Source organism: Dipodomys spectabilis, unplaced genomic scaffold (assembly GCF_019054845.1).
Source record: "Dipodomys spectabilis isolate Male_0828 unplaced genomic scaffold, ASM1905484v1 ptg000125l, whole genome shotgun sequence".
Classification (NCBI taxonomy): domain Eukaryota; kingdom Metazoa; phylum Chordata; class Mammalia; order Rodentia; family Heteromyidae; genus Dipodomys; species Dipodomys spectabilis.
Window position 1 is genome coordinate 17,342,953 of NW_024870802.1, and position 22,048 is coordinate 17,365,000.

The 22,048-nt window shown below is 36.5% G+C and overlaps 1 protein-coding gene and 1 non-coding gene across 2 annotated transcripts in view; both read left to right on the plus strand.

Annotated features, from left to right (window-relative positions):
• Positions 1 to 1,691: 1,691 nt before the first annotated feature.
• The window catches only part of LOC122115856 (cytochrome P450 2C25-like), a 22,971-nt gene continuing 2,614 nt past the window's right edge, over positions 1,692 to 22,048 (plus strand). Inside the window, exons 1-7 of the mRNA XM_042689426.1 lie at positions 1,692 to 1,851; positions 2,019 to 2,168; positions 3,612 to 3,772; positions 5,205 to 5,381; positions 8,387 to 8,528; positions 15,104 to 15,291; positions 20,470 to 20,611. Of these exons, the coding sequence (XP_042545360.1) occupies positions 1,731 to 1,851; positions 2,019 to 2,168; positions 3,612 to 3,772; positions 5,205 to 5,381; positions 8,387 to 8,528; positions 15,104 to 15,291; positions 20,470 to 20,611 (1,081 nt within the window). The 5' untranslated portion in view covers positions 1,692 to 1,730. The remainder of the gene's footprint in view (positions 1,852 to 2,018; positions 2,169 to 3,611; positions 3,773 to 5,204; positions 5,382 to 8,386; positions 8,529 to 15,103; positions 15,292 to 20,469; positions 20,612 to 22,048) is intronic.
• On the plus strand, positions 17,127 to 17,232 carry LOC122116050. Its single transcript, XR_006148867.1, has one exon. It is a non-coding gene; the product is annotated as a U6 spliceosomal RNA (small nuclear RNA).

A 22,048-nucleotide genomic window follows, 5' to 3' on the forward strand; every position in this document is an offset into this window, starting at 1 on the left:
ATACCATGTTTGAATAATGTTCAAGTTGTTGACTTTAATACTTCTCAACCATAGCTGAACATTGAAAGCAGGTAGGTTTGTATTTTAAGTAGCAATATTTGATCGCTAACAAATGCAACTAAATCACAATTGCCTCTGTGCCCTCTGGGAAGAGGGACATGTGTACAGGTCATTCTACTTTTATCTCTATCATCAGGACAAAGTCTAATCAGAAGACAGATTAAAGTAAACTTCTACCTAATTCATGACTAAAGCATTAAAGAGGCACACTACAGTCTCAGGGAGCATTATAAAAGGTCTGCCCTGCAAGCTCACAGTACTCTCAGAAGAAGAGACGGCCTCAATGGTTCCAGTAGTTATCCTGGTGCTGGGTCTCTCCTGTCTGTTTCTCTTTTCAATATGGAGACAGAACTCTGGGAGAAGGAAGCTCCCTCCAGGTCCCACTCCTTTCCCAATTATTGGAAATATACTGCAGATAGACATTAAAGACATCACTAAATCTTTAACCAAGGTAAGTACTCTTCATGTTTGCCCAATGGTCTCTGACAGATATAAATGAATATTTATTTATTTTAAATGTATTGCTGAAGGTAGAATAGTATGATTTGTTATCATAAAACAAAATCCTTGTATAAAGTGTTACATGCTTGTGACTTTTCAAGTTTGTATTTTAGTCATGGAATGAAATAATGTATTATGTGAGTGGGTTACTGTCTATTTTAGTCTCCATCACAAAATTGCAAATGGTATGGATGGTTCTCTCCATCTTAGTTAGACAGTGAAGCTATGTCTTTTTCCTGCAGATTCTTTGAAAAGAAAGTTCTGTGATTAAATGGTCAATTCAAAAAGTCATATAGCATATTAGACACTGATTTTTTTTTCAGAATCATTATGAAAGTTAACTTCTCTGAGAAGCTGTGAGTGATTGATAGGTAATATCTGTGAGGATGAGAGAACATAAAGACACGAGACCATTTAGGGGAACACTGACGGTATCAGAATCCACCTGGATTTTTGCATAAAACTTTTGTCTGGGGCAAAGAATGTTGCTAGTTGAGAAATTGTTTTTGAAGATGATTCATGTACTGGGGCAGCCTCTGTGGGGCACACACTCTGTTTCTAATACCAATAGATCCCAAACTATACTTGCCTGTACAAGCACCTGTGCTGACTAAAAACTGCCGGTTTTCCTTGATTGTCAAAGGAAGTAAGATTCTCATGAATAAGTGCTTCAGAAGTTATCTGAAAGCAATAATCTGCCACTGGTTTGGTGTACAAATGAGAATTAAACATATCTCAAGCATGGAATGTTGAATAAGCAGAGTTCAACTGCAAATTGTCTATTCATTATCAGTGGGCCTCTAGAAATGAATTTAGATCCCACAGCCCTCTGATTTGTTCTTTGTGAATCATGACAAGCTTGTGTGTGTTTTGATGTGAAGATGAGTTATAATGGAGTATCAACTCCCTGCTCCATTGCATGGCACAGTGCAGGCCATCTCTAAATGACTGCTGTAACAAGCCTCCTCTATAACATATGATCTTTGCAAATATTTTAAGTTGTGTTTGCCAAAATAATGAAACACAAAAATAAACTAATGGTATCAGTTTTGGTCAGGCTCACTCTGAGGAGCAAATAGTGACTTCTTTGGCTACTTTTTTTTTTTTTTTTTTTTCTCATTTTCCAGTTCTCGAAAGTCTATGGCCCTGTGTTCACTCTGTATTTGGGCATGAAGCCCACTGTGGTGTTGCATGGATATGAAGCAGTGAAGGAAGCTCTGATTGACCATGGAGAGGAGTTCTCTGGAAGAGGCAGGTTCCCATTGGCTGAAAAAGCTAACAGAGGCCTTGGTAAGTGTACATATCCATGTGTGTGTATATTTGTGTGTGGGCAGAGGATGTGTGGATAAGGAGGATGGGAAAAGAGCCAAACTATGGCCATCCCTGTACCTGCCATCTGTCGGCTTCCTTTTCCTTGCTTGACTACTCCATCCATGTTTCTACTTCCTTTCATTTAGGAATTGTTTTCAGCAATGGACACAGATGGAGAGAGATGAGGCGCTTCTCACTCATGACCTTGCGGAATTTTGGGATGGGGAAGAGGAGCATTGAAGAGCGTGTTCAGGAGGAAGCCCGCTGTCTCGTGGAGGAGTTGAGGAAAACCAAGGGTGGGAGCTGCTTTATTTATTTATTTGTTTATTTATTTTTTGGGTCCGATCTTCTTTTAGTGTATTGTAGCTCAATTTTCAATTTTGTCTATCACTTTTTCTCCATGTGTATTGGATTTTATCTTAAAAAAATCTTCTGTTAATTACTCACTTAACAAATCTACTAACCTATAGTTACAATGGATAGCATTGTCCACTTGGATTCCACATTACCTGGCTTTTTAAATTCATTATTCCAAATAAAATGAAAGACTTAAATCAGACTTAACCTGTGAATGTCACACCTGCAGTCATAGCAAATCTCAACAACTTCCCAAATAACTGCCCCCTTCATAGTTATAATAAAAGTTTTTCTGAGAGCTTAGACTCATTTCAATCATTAACTAGCCTACATACATGCAACCAGCTCCATGACACTTGTTTAATCCAAACAACCACATCAATTCACAATGTCTTTAATTCGTGACTACTTACTTTCAGTTTAAAGTCAGTAGCATTTTACATGTTGATGATTTGCTCATAGCCATTTCATTGCCAAAAATAGTTTTTTCTTTAATTAACCTGTCAAATAATAGAACCTCAGAGGCAGACAAATTTAAATATATATGTACATATTGTTTATTGTAGAATTCCAAAAATTCAGCCCTATCCATAAATTAAATTTTGTATTTGATTAGATTTAGTGTCTATGTATTCCTTAGGGAGGGTAAATTTACTTAATAATTTTAAAATGAAAAAGATTCTCCCATTTATTAGTGCTATGTATTTGTTTGCCTTCCCTGATTTTACATTTAATAACAGGCTTAAACTTAATTATTACTAAATTAGTAATATTAGTGAGAGAAGAGATGGGTTAGGAGCTATGGGTCACAATGTTATTAGACATTCATATACTGTTTTCTAGAATGAGAACTTCTTTGTACAACTACTTAAATATAATAATAAAAAATTAAAAAAATTAGTCATTCCCCTTTTCTTCATAAAACATGAAACCATTCTGCTTTTTACCTTGGTTCCTTCTAGTACTTGAACTTGGTAAAATCTCTCTTTAGTTTCTCTCCATTGGTGATTCAAAAAAGCTATAGACACCTGATATTCCATCACCATCCTTCTCAGTTTTGTGTAGTCTATAGGTTTTGGAAACAGATATATTGCTACTCTGAATGGTTGACTATTAGGTATGTAAAAGTCTTCTTTTTCCAAAATAGCATTTATCTGATTGAAAGACTATAGGTAAAGGCAATTAGTATGAATTGACATTATTTTGCTAGTTGGTTTGTACTGGCCAACTCAAGCTCCAGGTTAAAGATAAGCAGGTTTAATTCAAATGGGATATTTGGCTGTTACAGGAATTTACAAGTAAAATAGTAATAAAATGGTAAAGATGACAAAGGCTGAGTACAGTATTTCATATGTATATTTCATTTGTTTCTGACTCTTCAGGCTCACCCTGTGACCCCACCTTCATCCTGGCCTGTGCTCCCTGCAATGTCATCTGCTCCATTGTTTTCCAGAATCGTTTTGATTATAAAGACGAAAACTTCCTGAACTTGATGAAGAAATTGAATGAGAATGTCAAGATTGCGAGCTCACCATGGATGCAGGTAAAGCCAAGATCTTTTCTTCCTAAGAAAACACTTATCTTTTTTTTTTTTTCCACCAGACTCAAATTAAATAAAGAGCCACTAGTAAGGTGAACACTTGGACCCAACAGTGCTACCTAAAGAATGGTAGAGTGCCATTCAGGAAGTTACTGCCTATGGCCACACATTCTAGCATTTTCTCTATTCTATTTTTGTAGTAGCTTCAAAGTTTCTGGTTTTATATTAAGATCCTTGATTAACTTTCAATTGATATTTCTTCAGGTTAATAGATAAGGTCTAGTTCATTTTCTGCAGTTCCAAAATGAAGCCTGTTGAAATTGGTTTGGGAAGCAGGGAAGGAAATGATGAGGGAGAGTATTAGAGGAGTCTAGATTTATTGTCTCATCTAGATATACTGTAAAACTGGGCCTTGTTGGCTCATACCTAAAATGTTAGTTACTCAGGAGACTGAGACCTGGAAGATCAGGGATTTGAGCCAGCCAGGGCAGAGAAGTCTGACTGAATCCATCTCCCAAATAAAAAGTCAGCAAAAACAAGTCATGACCAAGAAAGTGAAGCAAGAATCTGGGGCTCTGAGTTCAAACCCTGGTACTGACACTAAAAGGAAAAATGCATTTTATTTATATATGGACATGTCAAAATGAGAACCTTTGACAGCTAACTGATAATAATAGAAATGGAAGAAAAACAATATAATCAGCTGAGAAAGATGTCTAAACCTTTAGGATTTACTCAAGCTAATGAACTCAAGCAATTAATTTGATATTTCCCATTAAATCCCAAAGGGATTTTTCCTATAAATTGCTTTGTTCAGGTCCTGATAGATGCCTGGTGGATCAGTGGATGTCCAGGTGCTTACTGAAAGCTTACATTTCCCACATCTCATATTCAAGCTATTATTGAGCATAAGTATTTTTCCTCAGAAAGGAAGCATATTTGCAACAATAGAAACTACTAGGAATCACTGAGTAGAGTCAGAGTGTTTGCTGATTCCACTGTGATCCTAGATGAAGAGGTAGCCTGGGGAGAAATGACAAAATTAAACTATAAAAATCTTCACAATGGAAGTGGCGTTGTGGCTCAAGCAGTAGAGAGCTTGCATTGAGCTGAAGAGCGCAAGAACAGCACCCAAGCCCAGAGTTCAAGCCCCACGACCGACCAAAAAAAAAAAATCTTCACAATGTTTTATAGAGTTTGGCATGTCTTAAACTCTGTAAAAGTTCATAACTATGTGATCACAGAGAGGTTAGATACTCTATCATGAGACTAACTTTTAGAGCATCTTTGAACCCTTCTCATTTTATATGTTCCATCGAAAATTCCCTTCAAGATGGAAGCCATGTGTCATTTTTATTTACAGCCAAGTTTTCTATAATATGTATATAGTATTTATATGCAAATATATTTAATAACTTATTACTTTTGTATTTAGATCTACAACCTTTTCCCTGATCTCACTGATTGTCTACCAGGAAGTCATAAAACATTACTAAAAAATTTTGATGATATAAATAGTTACATTTTGAAGAAAATAAATGACCATGAAGAATCACTGGATGTTAACAATCCAAGAGACTTGATTGATTGTTTCCTGATTAAGAAGAAACAGGTAAGATATCAAAAATTACATTTATTTGAATCCTTGAGCATTCTGTGTTAAATAGTCTGTGTTACTTGAAATGTTTAAACCATCAGACCAGCAGTGCTTGAAAAAGTAAGTTATCAGTTGTATAAAGGAAGCTACACTAAGCATCCTGGGAAACTTAAAATTAATTTCTCAAATAATTAGAATACACTTATTATTTTTATATAAAATAATATAATAAGGAGAAGCAGAATGCACATGGCAGGTGAATAGAAACAATTTTCCTGCAAAATATGTGTCATTATGTAAAGATGGGTGTCATTATTATATGGAATAGAATATGTATTTATTATGCATGTTCTCTAAGTCAGAATTGGTTTTGAAGAGATAATTCTGGAATAATCCTTAATTGGTCAGGTAAACATTCCTTATAAAGGATTTTTAATGGTGTTATTTAAAAAATATGTAACACAATATCATTTTATTATGCTTTTCACATTTTTATTATCAAATTTATTGTGCAAAGGCTTCTATTGTGGTATGTTACTGATGCGTATAATGTAATGTAATCAATTTCGCCTCTTCTGTTATGTTTACTAATTCATCTTCTTTATATTGATTTTAGAGGTTTTCCTTATGTTTTATCACATAAACATATAATGAGTATGTTATATATGCAAGATATGTAAAATACATATAGATAATGCATAGATAATATAGATATTATATACATATATGATATACTGCAATAAGCTAAACAAATTTTTTAAATTTTATTTTTTATTGTAAAGATATTATACCGAGGGTAACAGTTATATGAGTAAGGTAATGAGTACACTTCCTATTGTGCATTGTTACCCCCTCCATTGTTTTCCTCCTACCATCTCTTCCCTACCTACCTTCTCCGAGGTCCTTTTTTTTTTTTTTTGATTGTGATTAAATGATTACATAATTTCCCGAATTTCACAGTATTGTGGAATAATAATGCTCATTTGAAGTCACAAGTTTTTTCTGACTTTCCTGGAGCAAATTGTCTATCACAGTCAATAACATATAGCGGTGTATGCATGTTATACACCATACATGTGATCAGCAGCATGGGGATATATAATTAAGTTAAGCAAATTTGAATCCTTATTATTTACCATGGGATTACTATAACACACTTATGACAGTCTACTGTGAAATTAGAGTGAATTAGTGTCTGAGAACACTTTTAATACTCCCCCTAAAATTGCATCCTTCTTTGGTTGTTTTTGTCACACTTTATATCTTTAATACATTGGGTATCCATAGAATTCATCTATGATTATTGCCTCCTATACTTCCCTTAAAATATACATATATATATATGTATATATATATATACATATATATATAAAATCTAAAAAGAGGTTGAATAAAAAATGTAGTATAATTAACATTCAGATTTTCTGTATGGTTATATTTAACAAGGATATGTATTTCTTGACTTGGTGTGAACTTATTGTTGAATATGCTTTAGTTTTGACTTGAAAACCGATTCCCCTTAGCACTTCTTGTATGGTAGATCTATTCATGACAGACTCTCTTCTCTTTTATTTTACTTAGCAGTATTAACTTCTCCTGCATGATGATAGCATATGAGATAAAATTAGTGTTTTAGTCCATGACATGGAATCATTAGATTTTCATTCATTTAGATTTCCATTAATTTTTCAACACTTATACAGTCTAGGGTATAATAGTGTATGTGACCTGCAACTATTAAATCTCCAAATTTATTATGACAAATGGAAGCTTTAATATTGGTGTTTGAATATACTATTCTAGAGTAAGTTGACCTAGAGATGTAAGAGTAGCTGTAATTTGATGATCATAGAAAAGTACATAAAGTAGATATTACCAAAGTTTGTTCAACTTGACCAGCTTTCAAAGCATGTGATGTTGATATAGTCAAAGGAGATGACCCTTTTCCAAGAGATTACGTTGAGAGGAGCCGTTTAATTAAATTGTTTTAATAACATTACTAGACATACTGCACGTCATCTGGAGATTACAAAAGCATGATGGATTTAATGTTAGCTCAGACACCAGTTAGAAAATGATGTATTTTGACCATTTAATGATTTCCTCATTCAACATCTAAAACTGCAGCCTTGTTGACAACTTGGTTTTGGGCCATCTTCTCAGTCCTTGGTACTGCTTCATCCATCCTCTCTCCTTTGATCCAATGACAAGTTAATGTGAACACGTTTTGTCTTCATGATTAGTGTCTCTTCAGCTCATGCATTCCTACTCATTCCTACTCAGGTTCCCTAGACCACCTGACTTGGTGCTTCTCATCTGCTGACTCATCGGGTTTTGATGAACCCATTCTCATTCCTTGTGACTCCTAAGTTTTGCTGCCTTTTTAGCATTTTCACAAGCAGTATTGAGCATATGCAAATGTGTGATACAAGAAGTTAAATTGCAATGAGGAGCCATGCTTGTAAAACTACTATCAAGGGGCTGAGATCTAAGGATCAAAGTTTGAAGGCAGCCTGGACATAAAAGTCTTTGAGACTCTTATCTCCAAATTAAACAGAAAATAGTGGGAAGTGGAGCTGTGGTTCAAGTGGTATAGCCCTAGCCTTGAGGAAAAGAAGCTCAAGGGCAATGCCCACACACTGTTCAATAGCATCAACTGCAAAAAAATTTTAATTGCAGATTTTTGCTTCAGGCTTACAACACCTATGTCCCTAACTTTCCTACTTGCAGTATTGAATTTTCTGATCTTTTAATATTTAGAGAAAATTCAGTTATTAGTAGCTTAAATGAATGATGAGTTTCATGACCTCAGATTCAGTCATAGGACCAGATCAGTTAGAGTCAGGACAGCCCAGGAGGCCTGAAGCCTTACTTAGTCTAAACTAGTCACCATCCCACTGTTAATTGTGCATTGCTCTTATTCCTTTACTCTCCAACTTCATACCATTGTGGGATACTGTGAATTCACTGTCATCACATGTGCTGGTAAATAATATAATTGCATCAAATCTTAGGAGCAGGAAAATCACAAGGAATCATCGGAATTTACTAATGAAGGTTTGACAATACTTGCATCTGACTTATTTGGTGCTGGGACAGAAACGACGAGCACAACACTGAGATACTCCCTGCTGCTCCTGATGAAGCACCCTCACGTCACAGGTAGGAGCACAGGGGAGACCTAGGTGAAACTTTGGAAAATATAGGAAAGATGCTGGTAGTGATTTGCCTCGTCAGGTATGTCTCACAGCTCAACATCCTGTGCCACCAGCTGAAATCAGAGACAAGTGATGAGAACACGGCAGGTAGGAAAAGCAGCAAGACTGTCTTGTGTCTGGATTTTCTGGCAGGTAATCATTGGAAAACTGCTCTAGCATAAATTGACATACAATAATATATTGATTTTACACCCCAAACTCCAGCTTTTACAATGGGTTCTTCTATATATTTTTCCTCATTTTGACTATTCAAATGGTGCCATAGGCCAAAGAGATCTCTTGTCACCAATGCATAAGTACAAGTCCTAGAAATTAATGAGGATGTATGAGATAAATTCTATTCCTGAGTATTTTCTCATTAGAAATGTACAGATGCCATACCAGAAGGTATTTTACAATTTAGAAGTCTAAGTCCATAAAACTTATGTTTGGTAAAGTTAGAATTTTACAAGGGCATCTGTAAATTTTATCTTTTACAATGTTGTTTTGTATTTATAGAGTTTTAGCTGTGGAAACACTATGTAAAGTTTTAGGAGATATTATAAAATAATTTAAATGAGAATTAGACCTCTCACCACGAAAAGGAGAAGAGAATAATAACTGGATAAGATGTCTACCAAAATTCTGATACTCAGAGTAGATGTACCTGTGATAAAATAACTGAGCCAGTCACATGTTGCTTTAACTTAAATGTAGTAACAGGAATAGTTCTGAGGGAAGAAAAACCAAGCTATGTCTCCAAAATTCCCATAAAGTTTCTCCCTTTTTATTTTGCCAGTTCTGAGCTTGAACTCAGGGGCTGGGTACTGTCCTTGAGCTTCTTTTGCTCAAGGCTGTCACTCCACACTTGAGCCACAACCCTACTTCTGCCTTCTTCTGTGTATGTGGTACTGAGGAATAAAACCCAGGGCTTCATGCATGGTAGGCAAGCACTTTATCACTAAGCCACATCCCCAACCTCATAAAGTTTCCTATTTAGAAGTAACAATATCAAAGAAAATAGAAAAAAATTTAGCAAACAGACTCTCCATTTTCAAATTCTTATCATACCTCCACTCCTCAGGTGAAAAGAAAAACTCTCTCCACTCCAAGGAGACTCTCTCTCTCTCTCTCTCTCTCTCTCTCTCTGTCTCTCTCTCTCTCTGTCTCTCTGTCTCTCTCTCTCTGTCTCTCTCTCTCTGTCTCTCTGTCTCTCTCTCTCTCTCTCTCTCTCTGTACAAAGAACTCTGTACTCAGAAATTTTCGGTAAAGACAGTGAAGTATAAAATTGAGAGGCCTGGCCAAGCCCTCTTGTTTTTGATGCATAACTTTTTTTGTATATATCTTTTATTGTAAAGGCACTGTACAGAGGGGTTACAGTTACATGAAAAAGGTAATGAGTAAATTTCCTATGGAACACTGTTACCTCCTCCTTTGTTTTTCCCCTACCATTCCTTTCCTCCCCACCTCAACGTCCTCCCTCCCCCACCCACAAAGTTGTAAAGTTGGTTTTCAACATAGTGCCTTGTACATCTCATTGTTACAGTGGGTCAACCTGTATCCTATTTCAGCATTTTGTTATTTCCCTTCCCCTCCCCAAATTAGAAAAATGTTTATACAAGATGCAGGGCACTGGAATCAAATACAGTGAAGACAGTGGTTATATCATAGGGGAAGAACATACAGAAGAAACAAAAATATCACATAGTACATTATAAATACATTGAAAACTACAGCAAAAAAGGTAAAACTTCTTGTGTCTCTATCTTTGGGCCATTTCACTTAGCATCACCTTGTATGTTCATATGTACATAGCTTTTGACCTTTTTTGCTAGTCATAGACATATACTAGTTATATGTATATTATATTATATAGCAAATTTTCTTGATCCATTCATCTACTGAGGGTCATCTGGGTTGGTTCCATGTCTTTGCTATGGTGAATAATGCTGTGATAAACATAGTTGTGCTGGTAGATTTAGTATAGCCTTGTTTGTGATTGTTTGGGTAAATCCAAAAGGGGGATTGCTGGGTCATAGGGGAGCTCTATGTGTAATCGTTTGAGGAACCTCCATACTGCTTTCCAAAGTGGTTGAACAAGTTTACACTCACACCAACAATGCAGTAGGGTTCCTTTTTGACCACATCCCCTGCAGGTGATGCACAACTTTCTGTCTGTCTTTTTTCCTGAAATTTTTCCATAAAGAAGAACTCTAACAACCTCCATATTTTACCAATTTGATAGAAAATTCTCTGGAAGTGTCCAGCAGAATAAAGGGATAAAAGTCTTCACTCAGCATAAAGTTGTAGCATTCCAGAATACCAGGGTTAGAAAGAAGATCATCCCAAGTTTCAGAAAGACACAACTAGGTCAGATATCAAGAGATGATGGGATTGCATCATAATTCTTAAGAGTGGGCTGGGAAGGTGGCTCAGTGGTAGAGCACTTGCATTGCATGCATGAAGCCCTGAGTTTGATTCCTCAGCACCACATAAGCAGAAAAAAAAAGCCCAAAGTGGCAATATGGCTCAAGTAGTAGAGCACTAGCCTTGAGCTGAAGAGCTGAGGGATGTTGCCCTGGCCCAGAGTTCAGGCTCCACTACAGGACCCGCCCCCCCGAAAAAAAATTATTAAGAGTAAAAAGAAAGGATGGGAGAGTAGACTTCCATACCAGCCATAAACTTCATACCCATTTTCTCTTTTTTCACACAATATGGTATAATATGGTATAATGCATTTTGTTCAGTTATCTCAAACCAAGTTAAGGAAATCATGGATTCCAGAAACCAGGACAGGAATGTTATGGTGTAATCTGAAACTCACTGAGGCTGCTACAAACTCAGATAACACCCACATCAGAACAAACCAGAAACCAATGATGCAAGGAGGGAAGGAAGACACTGAGAATGAAGGAGACATGGACAAGAGTCTCAGAATTCTCACTTACTGATCATGTATTGCTAGGTGTTTTACACAAGTATTTCTGCATGTTCAAATAATTCTAGGTCAGGAAATAGAAAATCATGAACTGACTGATAAGAAAGAAATGGGAAGTACAATAAATGGAATGCAATTCTAATTTCCACCCAGGGAACAATATTGCTGAGCCAGAATGATTGAAACTGTGAATACTGGTTCAAAAACTGATGTTTTAAGACCACACTAAAGCTACCAGCACGACTATGTTTATTGCAGCATTATTTACTATAGCTAAGATATGGAACCAACCCAGATGCCCCTCAGTAGATGAATGGATCAAGAAAATGTGGTATATATACACAATGGAATTCTATGCCTCCATTAGAAAGAATGTTAATGCCCCATTTGTTAGGAAATGGAAAGGCTTGGAAAAAATTATATTAAGTGAAGTAAGCCAGGCCCAAAGAAACATAGGTACCGTGGTTTCTCTTATTTGCAATACTAGTATATGTCTGAATCAAGCAGAAAAGGTCAGATAAGGTGAAGTTAGGGAAATGAACCCTAAGCTATGTATTCAAATATTTTTTTTTCTTTCATGCGATTGTTTCTAACACATTTATAAGATTATTTCTTTGTTGCTTTGTATGTCCCTCCCCCATGGTATAACCTCAGTTTTCACTGTATTTGATGTCTGTATAATTTGTAGAGGGGAAGGGGAAAAACAAATCGTTTAAATAGGGATACAGGTGGACCCAGTGCAACAATGAGATGTACAAGTCGTTATGTCGAAAATGAACTTTACAACTTTGGTGGGGGAGGAGCGGGACGGATTGGGGGATGGCCTCTTGAGGATGGGAAGAGATGGGAAAGGGAAACAAAGGAGGAGGATACAATGCTTGATAAGAAATTTACTCATTACCTTGCCCATGTAATTGTAACCCCTCTGTACAGTATTTTCAAATAAAAAAAAAACTGATGTTTTATCTAGTATATTATTGTGAATGAAGTAAAGGGAAACATACATGTTTATCTCTATGTGCTTATTTGTAGATGTGGGTAAATATATAAGACAGAGATGTGAATGCACATTTTACTCTCCCATGCTAGGATATCAATAAGTATTCTCTAAAATGATTAAAAAATCAACTGGGAATCGGGCACCGGTGGCTCACACCTGGCTTCCTATGTACTCAGGAGGCTGATAACTGAGGCCAGGTATTAAAGTCGATGAGACTCTTATCTCCAATAAACTACTCAGAAAAAGCCAGAAGTGGTTGTGTGGCTCAAGTAGTAGAGCACAAAGTACATATTATTGAGCACAAAGAAGCTCAAGGACAGCAGCCAAGCCCTGATTCAAGCTCCAGGTCCAGTAAAAGAAAAAAAGAAAGCAGCATTGTTTAGAAAATGAACATTATTTTCCAAAGCAGATTCTACGATGTCCAATATGGATATCATCAGAAAGTGGTTCAATAATGGAAGTAGTACTGTATACTGTACACATGCATACATAAAGATATACACTATTTGTGTTTTTTTTGTTTTTGAGTCCGGTCGTGGGTCTGAACTCTGGGCCTGGGTGCTGTCTCTCAGCTCTTCAGCTCAAGACTAGCGCTCTACCTTTTGAGCCACAGCACCACTTCCGGCTTTTTTGTTCAGCTTATGTGGTGCTGAGGAATAGAAAACCCAGGGCCTCATGCGTCCAAGGCAAGTGCTCTACCTCTGAGCCACCTTCAAAGCCCATACACTATTTATATAATGCTTAAATAATAATTATTTGAAAATAAAAATAATGTTTATTTTTGTTTTTCTTTGAGGACTGACATTTCTTCTTCTGCATTTTTATTAGTTTACATGTATTATACAAAAGTATTTAATGCTGATACTTCCATAGATGCATACAAAGATTTTCATTTTTATTATTAAATAGCTGTACAATTAAATAGCTGTTTCAATTCAACAAGCCTTTCATGCATTACAATGTGTCTGGACCAAAGTCAATCCCTATAATATACATTCATTCATAGTTTCACTTAATTATGTCCTAGTTTGTGAAATATATTCTTCTCTTCATATCAACTACAGAAAAAACTAAACTCCTTTTAAAAAAGACACATTATTTACTTAGTATCCATAAACTAATAGAATTTGAAAGTCATTTTATTTTAAAATTATCTCTTTTATCAACAAAATATTTCTGAATTTGAACAAAATGGGACTATTTTATTAACATCTTAAAATTTATTCTTAGAACAATTTATGTTGGCTAGTCCATGAATTACTATTCATATTTGTGGAGATTTGTGAAATCTGGAGATATAAGTGAAGATAATAGTGTCCTCAAAATGTACTTTTATTTTCAATATTTTATTCCCTTTAATTTAAAATGTTTTATTATTACAGTTTTATAAGCATACCATTCCTATGATAATATACTTCTTACATATTAAATAAAGTTATACTAAATAAAGATATTTTACTTCAATATATAAACTATATTTAATAGTCTTTTTTTGTGTTTTTCTTAACAAGAAACTAACCTCTATGCCTTGATTAACTCATTATAAGTCTACTAAGCAGGAGGATGATGTGTGTACATGCTGAAGTCTTAATACTCCATGGGATATGAATTTTTTTACTTCAAATCTTGTTAAGATTTACTATCACAATTTATTTAGCACTGACTTACTATGATCAATGTGTCTCTTCTTGTTTCTCCATTTCTTTTTTTTTTTTATTGTGAAAATACTGTACAGAGGGGTTACAATTACATGGGCAAGATAATGAGTACATTTCTTATCAAGCATTGTAGCCTCCTCCTTTGTTTACCCTTCCCATCCCTTCCCAGCCTCCCCACCCCCCACAAAAGTTGTAAAGTTCATTTTCAGCATGACAACTTGTACTTCTCGTTGTTGCAACGGGTCCACCTGTATCCTTATTTAAACGACTTGTTTTTGCCCTTCCCCTCCACAAATTATACCGACATCAAATATAGTGAAAGCAGGTGTTATACTGTGGGAGAAGGACATAGAAAGCAACAAAGAAATAATCTTATAAATGCTTTAGAAACAAATGCATTAAGAAAAAAACATTTAAATACATATCTTAGGATTCATTTTCCTAACATCACCTTATCTAACCTTTCTTCTTGATGCATATATACACTAGATATTGCAAATAAGGGAAACCATGGGACCTATGTTTCTTTGGGCCTGCCTTACTTCACTTAATATAATTTTTTCCAAGTCTTTCCATTTCCTAACAAATGGGGCAATGTCATTCTTTCTGATGGAGGCATAGAATTCCATTGTGTATATATACCACATTTTCTTGATCCATTCATCTACTGAGGGGCATCTGGGTTGGTTCCATATCTTAGCTATGGTAAATAATGCTGCAATCAACATAGTTGTGCTGGTAGCTTTAGTGTGGTCTTGTTTATAAGCATTTGGGTAAATGCCCAAAAGTGGGATTGCAGGGTCATAGGGGAGCTCTATGTGGAGTCTTTTGAGGAACCTCCATACTGCTTTCCAAAGTGGTTGAACAAGTTTACACTCCCACCAACAATGAAGTAACCTTACTTCATTGAACCTTACTTCACATTTCTTATTATGTCTCACCAGCTAAAATGAAGGAAGAGATTGACCATGTGATTGGCAGGCACCGCAGCCCTTGCATGCAGGACAGGAGCCAAATGCCCTACACAGATGCTGTGCTGCATGAGATCCAGAGATACATTGATCTCCTACCAATGAACGTGCCCCATGCAGTGACCCGTGACATTAAGTTCAGAGACTACATCATTCCCAAGGTGAGCTTGTTTCTTTTCTACTGAGCCTCCATAGGGAGCCTGAGTTCTTGAGGTCACTGCAGGATTCCTCTCCTCCACATGAGAGTGCTGCAAAAGTCTCACAATTGGCTGCACAGGAGAGGTTATGGTACAGCAAGTTTGGGGTTGTATATCCATGCGAAATTATCCCTGGTATCCCACACTGTGAATCCCAATTTTGTTATGCCCCTTCAATTCATTTTGTTTTAGAGACTTCTCCTTGTTCTTGTTGTCTTTTTTTTTCTTCTAGTTCCTCCTCCTCCTCTTCCTGTTCCTCCTGCTGTTCCTCCTCCTCCTTCTCTTCCTCCTCCTTCTATTCCTCTTTCTTCTCCTTCTCCTCCTCCTTGATCTATTGGCTATGCTTAGTTTTTGTATTACCAAATGAGTACAAAACTTATTATTGATCAATTTCCCAATATGTTGTGCTGGGATGTATATTATGCCTCCAGTAAAGTTATAGATAAATTTGGGAGAAAATGTTAACTTGATTTCCTCAAGTCATGAATGAGTCATGCTTCCAATTTACCTACGCCTTACTTTATTTTCCAAGTAATACTTTGTTTTCAATTGAGTCTACTACAAATAAATTCATAGACTTTGTTTAAATGCATAGCGCTTTGGCTATTACTATTTTAGTTTTTCATTGGCTTTCGTGCTTGTTGGCCTGTGCACTGTCCGTGAGCTCATTTGCTCAAAGCTAGTGCTCTACCAGTTTGCACCATAGTTCCACTTCCAGTTTTCTGGTGGTTAACTGGAGATAAGAGACTCATGGACTTTGTTGCCTGGGCTGGCTTTGAACCATGATCCTTAGATCTCAGCCTCCTGAGCAGCTAAGATTACAGACATGAGCCACCAGTGCCTAGCTTGATTGTTATTATTTTTATGATGCCTTTGCTATCATTTGTACCTGATATATAGAAACATAATTACCTTAATCATTCTGATGAGCTCATGAAATGTAGACTCATGAAATTTACTAGTCATTGCTAATGAATTCTCTGTAGATTTGTTCGGAAGTTTAAGGTGTATTACCATAATATCTGGTTTAATAGATTCTACTTCCTTTTCTGATTCTTGTGCCTATAATTGTGCTTTGTTGAATTTTTGTACTGGCAGCCAGGGTAGTGTAAACAAAATAGATTTTAGTGGTCATCTTTGTTTCATTATGATTGGCAGAAAAGATTTCTAGCTTGGTATTTCACAGTCAATTCTGGTATTTTAAGTATCTTTGTTTTTTTTTTTTTTTTTAAATAACGGGAAATTTACCCTGTGTTCTTACGTATGTATGAATTTTGACCATAAACATGATAATATTTTGAATCAGATCTATTCTCTGTAATGATTCTTCTTCTTTGAAAAGTTTTAATTATACAGGTGATGTGCAGAGGGGTTACAGTTACATAATTCAGGTAGAGTAGGTTTCTTCTTGGACACTGCCACCCCTTCCTTGGCTCTCTCCCAGTTTTTCCTTCCCATTCCCATCCACAGGTTGTATAGTTCATTTTGAACATAGTGTCTGGTGAGTGCCACTGCTGCATTTGCTCACCCTTTGGCCCTCCATTTCTGTGCCTCCCCTTACACTCCCAAAGAAAGATAAATGAACAAACAGAACAAAGAGGAAGAAAACAAAAAACAGCAAAAGAAGGAAAAAACCCACATTTTCATTTCCTGGAGTTCATTCCAATAAATATTTCTTTGTATGATCAGATGCACATAGGCATTGAACCTTTGTGTTCCTCTCCCCAAAGTATCCTCCTGTGGTCTCACAGTGTGAATGCCTCGGTTTCTTCTTTTTATGTGTTTAAAATTTTAGTGTGGTGCTGTCTTAGGCAGCACATATAGTAAAAAGAAACAATACAGAGAAGATTAGCATGGCCCCTGCATAAGGGTAACTCTCAAATTTGTGAATCATTCCATATTTTTATCAAAATGGATACCGGGCAATGGAAACATTGGAGGAGGGACATTAGGGGCACAGGAATGGAGGAAGGTCTGATAAGCAAATGCAGTCATTGTATTCTAGATGGGTAGTTGTTGACCTTCTATTGCTTTATGCCCTTCTTGCTTTTAAGGTTTCTGCTGTTGAGAAATCTGGTATTATGCTGATGGGCTTGCCACCATAGATGACTCATTGCTTTTCTTTGGCAGCTGTCAGTACTCTTTACTGTTTCTGAACATTTAATGTAACTATAATGTGTCTTGGAGTGGTTCTTTTCTGATATGACCTGTTTGCTGTCCTAAAAACTCTTGTACCTAGATTGTTAAAGATTGAGGAAAAATTCTCACATCATTTTATTGACTATGTTTTGTATGGTTTTAGGATGGGCCTTTTCTTCAACCTCTATGTCTATGTTTATAGATTTGACATTTCAAGTTCCCAAGGTGGGCTTGATTAATCTTTTTGTACCTTTTACCTAGTTCTTCATCTGACTAATCTATGTACTTTTTCCTTGATCCCTGATATTCTGTTTCAATTTGATTCACTCTTTTCTACTGAGTTCTTTTTATTCATATAGCTTTTCATTTTCAAAATTTTAGTTTAACTCTTTTTTAATATTTCTGTATCTTTACTGAACTCCTCATTTATATATTGCATTGTTTGTCTTACTTCATTTAGCTGTTTATTTGTATCCATTTCAAATTCACTCATTTTTTATACTTGTTCTTTTTATTGTATTGAAATCATTTTGGTGAAATAATTTTTCTTTTAGTTTTAATTTTTATTGTGAAAATACTGTACAGAGAAGTTACAATTACATGGGCAAGATAATGAGTACATTTCTTATCAAGCATTGTACCCTCCTCCTTTGTTTCCCCTTCCCATCCCATCCCATCCTCCCTCCACCCACTGACCCCATTCTCCTCCCCCCCTCTAAAGTTGTAAATTTTGTTTTTCCACATAACGACTTGTACATCTCATTGTTGAAATGGATCCACCTGTATCCCTATTTAAACGATTTGTTTTTTGCCTTCCCTTCAACGTATTATACCAACTTCAAATACAGTGAAAGAAGGGATTATACCATGGGGGGGGGTAACATACAAAGCAACAAAGAAATAATCTTATAAATATGTTAAAAACATTCGCCTGAAAGAAAAAAAAACATTTGAATACATATCTTAGGGTTCATTTCCCTAACATCAACTTATCGGACCTTTTCTGCTTGACTCAGACATATACTAGTTATTGCAAATAAGGGAAACCATGGGACCTAAGTATTTTGGGCCTGGCTTACTTCACTTAATATAATTTTTTACAAGTCTTTCCATTTCCTAACAAATGGGGCAATGTCATTCTTTCTGATGGAGACATTTTCTTGATCCATTCATCTACTGAGGGGCATCTGGTTTTGTTCCATATCTTAGCTATGGTAAGTAATGCTGCAATAAACATAGTGATGCTGGTAGCTTTAGTGTGGCCTTGTTTGTGATCATTTAGGTAAATGCCCAAAAGTGGGATTGCTGGGTCATAGGAGAGTTCTATGTGGAGTCTTTTGAGGAACCTCCGTACTACTTTCCAAAGTGGTTGAACAAGTTTACACTCCCACCAACAGTGCAGTAAGGTTCCCTTCTGTCCACATCTCCTCCAGCATCTGTTGTTATTAGAGTTCATAGGTGAGCTGGTATCTCAATGTTGTTTGGATTTGCATTTCTTTTATGGCTAGAGAGGTTGAGCATTTTTTCATGTGTCTATTGGCCATCCTTCTTTCCTCTTCACAGAAGTTTCCTCTAAGTCTTTAGCCCACTTATTTATTGGGCAGTTGTTTCTTGGAAGATTTGTTGTTGGGGGATTTAAGTTTTTGAGTTCCAGATATATTTTAGATATGAGGGTTTTCTATTAATCTTGCTAGCTATGTCCTTTCGCATACAGAAGCTCTGCCATTTCATGCAACCCAATTTGTCCAACCTTTCTTTGATTTGTTGTGTTTCTGGGTCTCTATTAAGAAAATTTTGGCCTGTGCCAAGGAGTCCTAGGGTGTCTCCTATTCTAATGTTTTCAGGGTGTCTGCTTTGTCTCCGACGTCTTTGATCCATTTGGGGTTGATTCTGATGCAGGGTGATATATAAGGATCTAGCTTTAGTTTTCTGCAAGTAGTTAACCAATTTTGCCAGCACCATTTACTGAAGGGGCTGTCTTTTTTCCATTCTACTTTTTTAGCTCCCTTATTGAAAATTAGATGGCTATAGGTCTGTAGGTTCATTTCTGGGGTTTCAATTCTATTTCATTGATCCTGAGGTCTGTTCTTGTGCCAGTACCAAGCTGTTTTGATTACTATGGCTTTGTAGTAGAGTTTGAAATTTGGTATTGATATTCCTCCAGCACTGTTCTTTCTGTTGAGGATTGTTTTAGCTATCTGGGGTCTTTTATTGTTCCATATGAATTTTTAGATTGCCTCTTCTATTTCCTTGAGGAATGACGATGGAATATTGACAGGTATCGCATTGAATTTGTAGATAGCCTTGGGAAGTATTGCCATTTTCATGATGTTGATCTTTCCAATCCAGGAGCATAGGAGTTTTTGCCACTTGAAATAATTTTTCTTGCAATCATACATTTGAGTTTTTTGGGCTTTAATCTTCTTCAATATCCTTTATGTCTATTGTTATACAATTGTTAAACTTTGGGGATACTTGCCTTTTTTCCATACATTCTGTGTTGATATTTTTTGGTTCTGAAGCCAGTTCATTGGTTGGAAGCCTTCATTACCTATAGACCAGAAGATTGAACTAAGTGATTCTCATTGTATCTGTCACCATTTTAACTATTTGTGTTCTGTGTTTTTTTGGCGAGGGTAATGGGGGGGGGGTGGTCATGGGGCTTGAACTCAGAGCCTGAGCACTGTCCCTGACCTTTTTTGTTCAAGTGGTTTACCACTCTGATCCACAGTGGCAAATTGGAGATAACAGCATCATGGGCTTTCCTGCCTGAACTGTCTTTGAACTGTAGTCCTCAGATCTCAGCCTCCTGAGTATCTAGGATTATAGGTGTGAGCCTCTATTTACATATATATGCATATATGTATAGTTTATATATATGCATAGGTTTATATAGATCTAGGTATATATATGTATCAATCTATGTAGATCTATAGTTCTATCTATCTATCTATCTACCTACGTATCTAATTAGCTTATGTTATCTGTGTTTATTGTTCCCAGGGCACAACCATATTGATATCACTGACATCTGTGCTGCATGACCCCAAGGAATTCCCCAATCCAGAGAAGTTTGACCCTGGCCACTTTTTGGACGAAAGTGGTAACTTTAAGAAAAGTAACTACTTTATGCCTTTCTCAGCAGGTAATAAAATTTCATTTCCATATCTCAGGATAACTTTGGGGGGATGTCAGTGGGAACTTACATGAAGCCTCCTTGGGGCTGGCGTATTTCTCGTAAGCTCCTGATTAGGAGCAGCACTCTCAATGCCCTTGCGCTTTCCTGTTCATGATGCATCTCCACTGTTTGATCAGATTAGCGAGACCTCAGTTTCTCTGTGCATTTCTTCCAAGTTCAACAAGGGAAAGCAAGCAATTCTGGTATTCTTTCTTTGCATATATCATAATGATCTCTTCCTAAACAGTGAAACTCATTTAGACTGCCCTCACTGACAATGAGAAATATGATCTCATCAGAGGTCACTCCCACATCTTTTTGTGGCATTTGTCACTCCCCCCAGGCTTCTCTATAGAATGAATCTCTCCCAATAGACACAGAAGAACACCAAAGGGCAGTGAGGGAAGATCATCACAGATGACAAGACATGAGGATTTGTGGGTGGAGTATTAACTCATTTGTCACGTTCTTGAACTTGATTATTAAACAGAAAATAGCATAAGCAACATTTTAAGACATTTAAGGTACTTCAACAGGGACAGATAGTAGATGGAAGACAGAGCAGAACATTAGAAAGAAAGTCAAGAACCACAAGAACAGAACACTTTTTTCAAACCTGTCAGAAACTGTCAAATATTGGTAGATTTCCCACAATGATCACAGAGCACTCAGCTCTTCTTTCAGTCTAAGACATGTGTCTGGATCTTGTATCCCCACACCTGCAGTATGTGTGCTGTGTGTCTGACCAGGGAGCAGCCTTCCTTCACTGACATTGTGACTCTTTGTCTTTTTTGTATGTTCCTTTATTTTGTCTGGTTTTGGGGTTATTTTTTGTCAGTTGTGGGGCTTGAAATCAGGGTTTGGTCCCTGTTCCTGACCTTTGTTGCTCAATGCTAGCATTCTCCCACTTTGCGCCACAGCTCTACTTCTGCTTTTTGGTGGATAATTGCAGGTAAGAGTCTCAGGGACTTTCTTTCCCCAGGCTCATTTCTAATCATGATCCTCTGATCTCAGCTTCCCAAGTAGTTGGATTGTAGGCATGAGCCACTGCACCCAGCTAATTACCTGACCTTTGATATCTGTTTCACATCTGTCATATAGATACCATGGGAAAGGCAGTGATCTCTCTTCAAAAATTCACTTTCTTTTTTACACAAAGGGAAACATTCTAAATAATGAGAAAATTATGCTTTCAAATGATTTGAGTGTCAGTGAAAATCTGAATATGATATTTGGGAAGCTGAATGAGGGCAAGATTTTATGGCTTGAAGGGACACAAAGAGCACAAGAAAGGACATGAAATGTGGTCTGTGTCTTGATGTCTGTAGGGAAAATGTATCATAGCCAAAAGGAATTTCATGATGTAGTACTTAAACTTTGTAATTTTATGTAGGCTGATAAAAT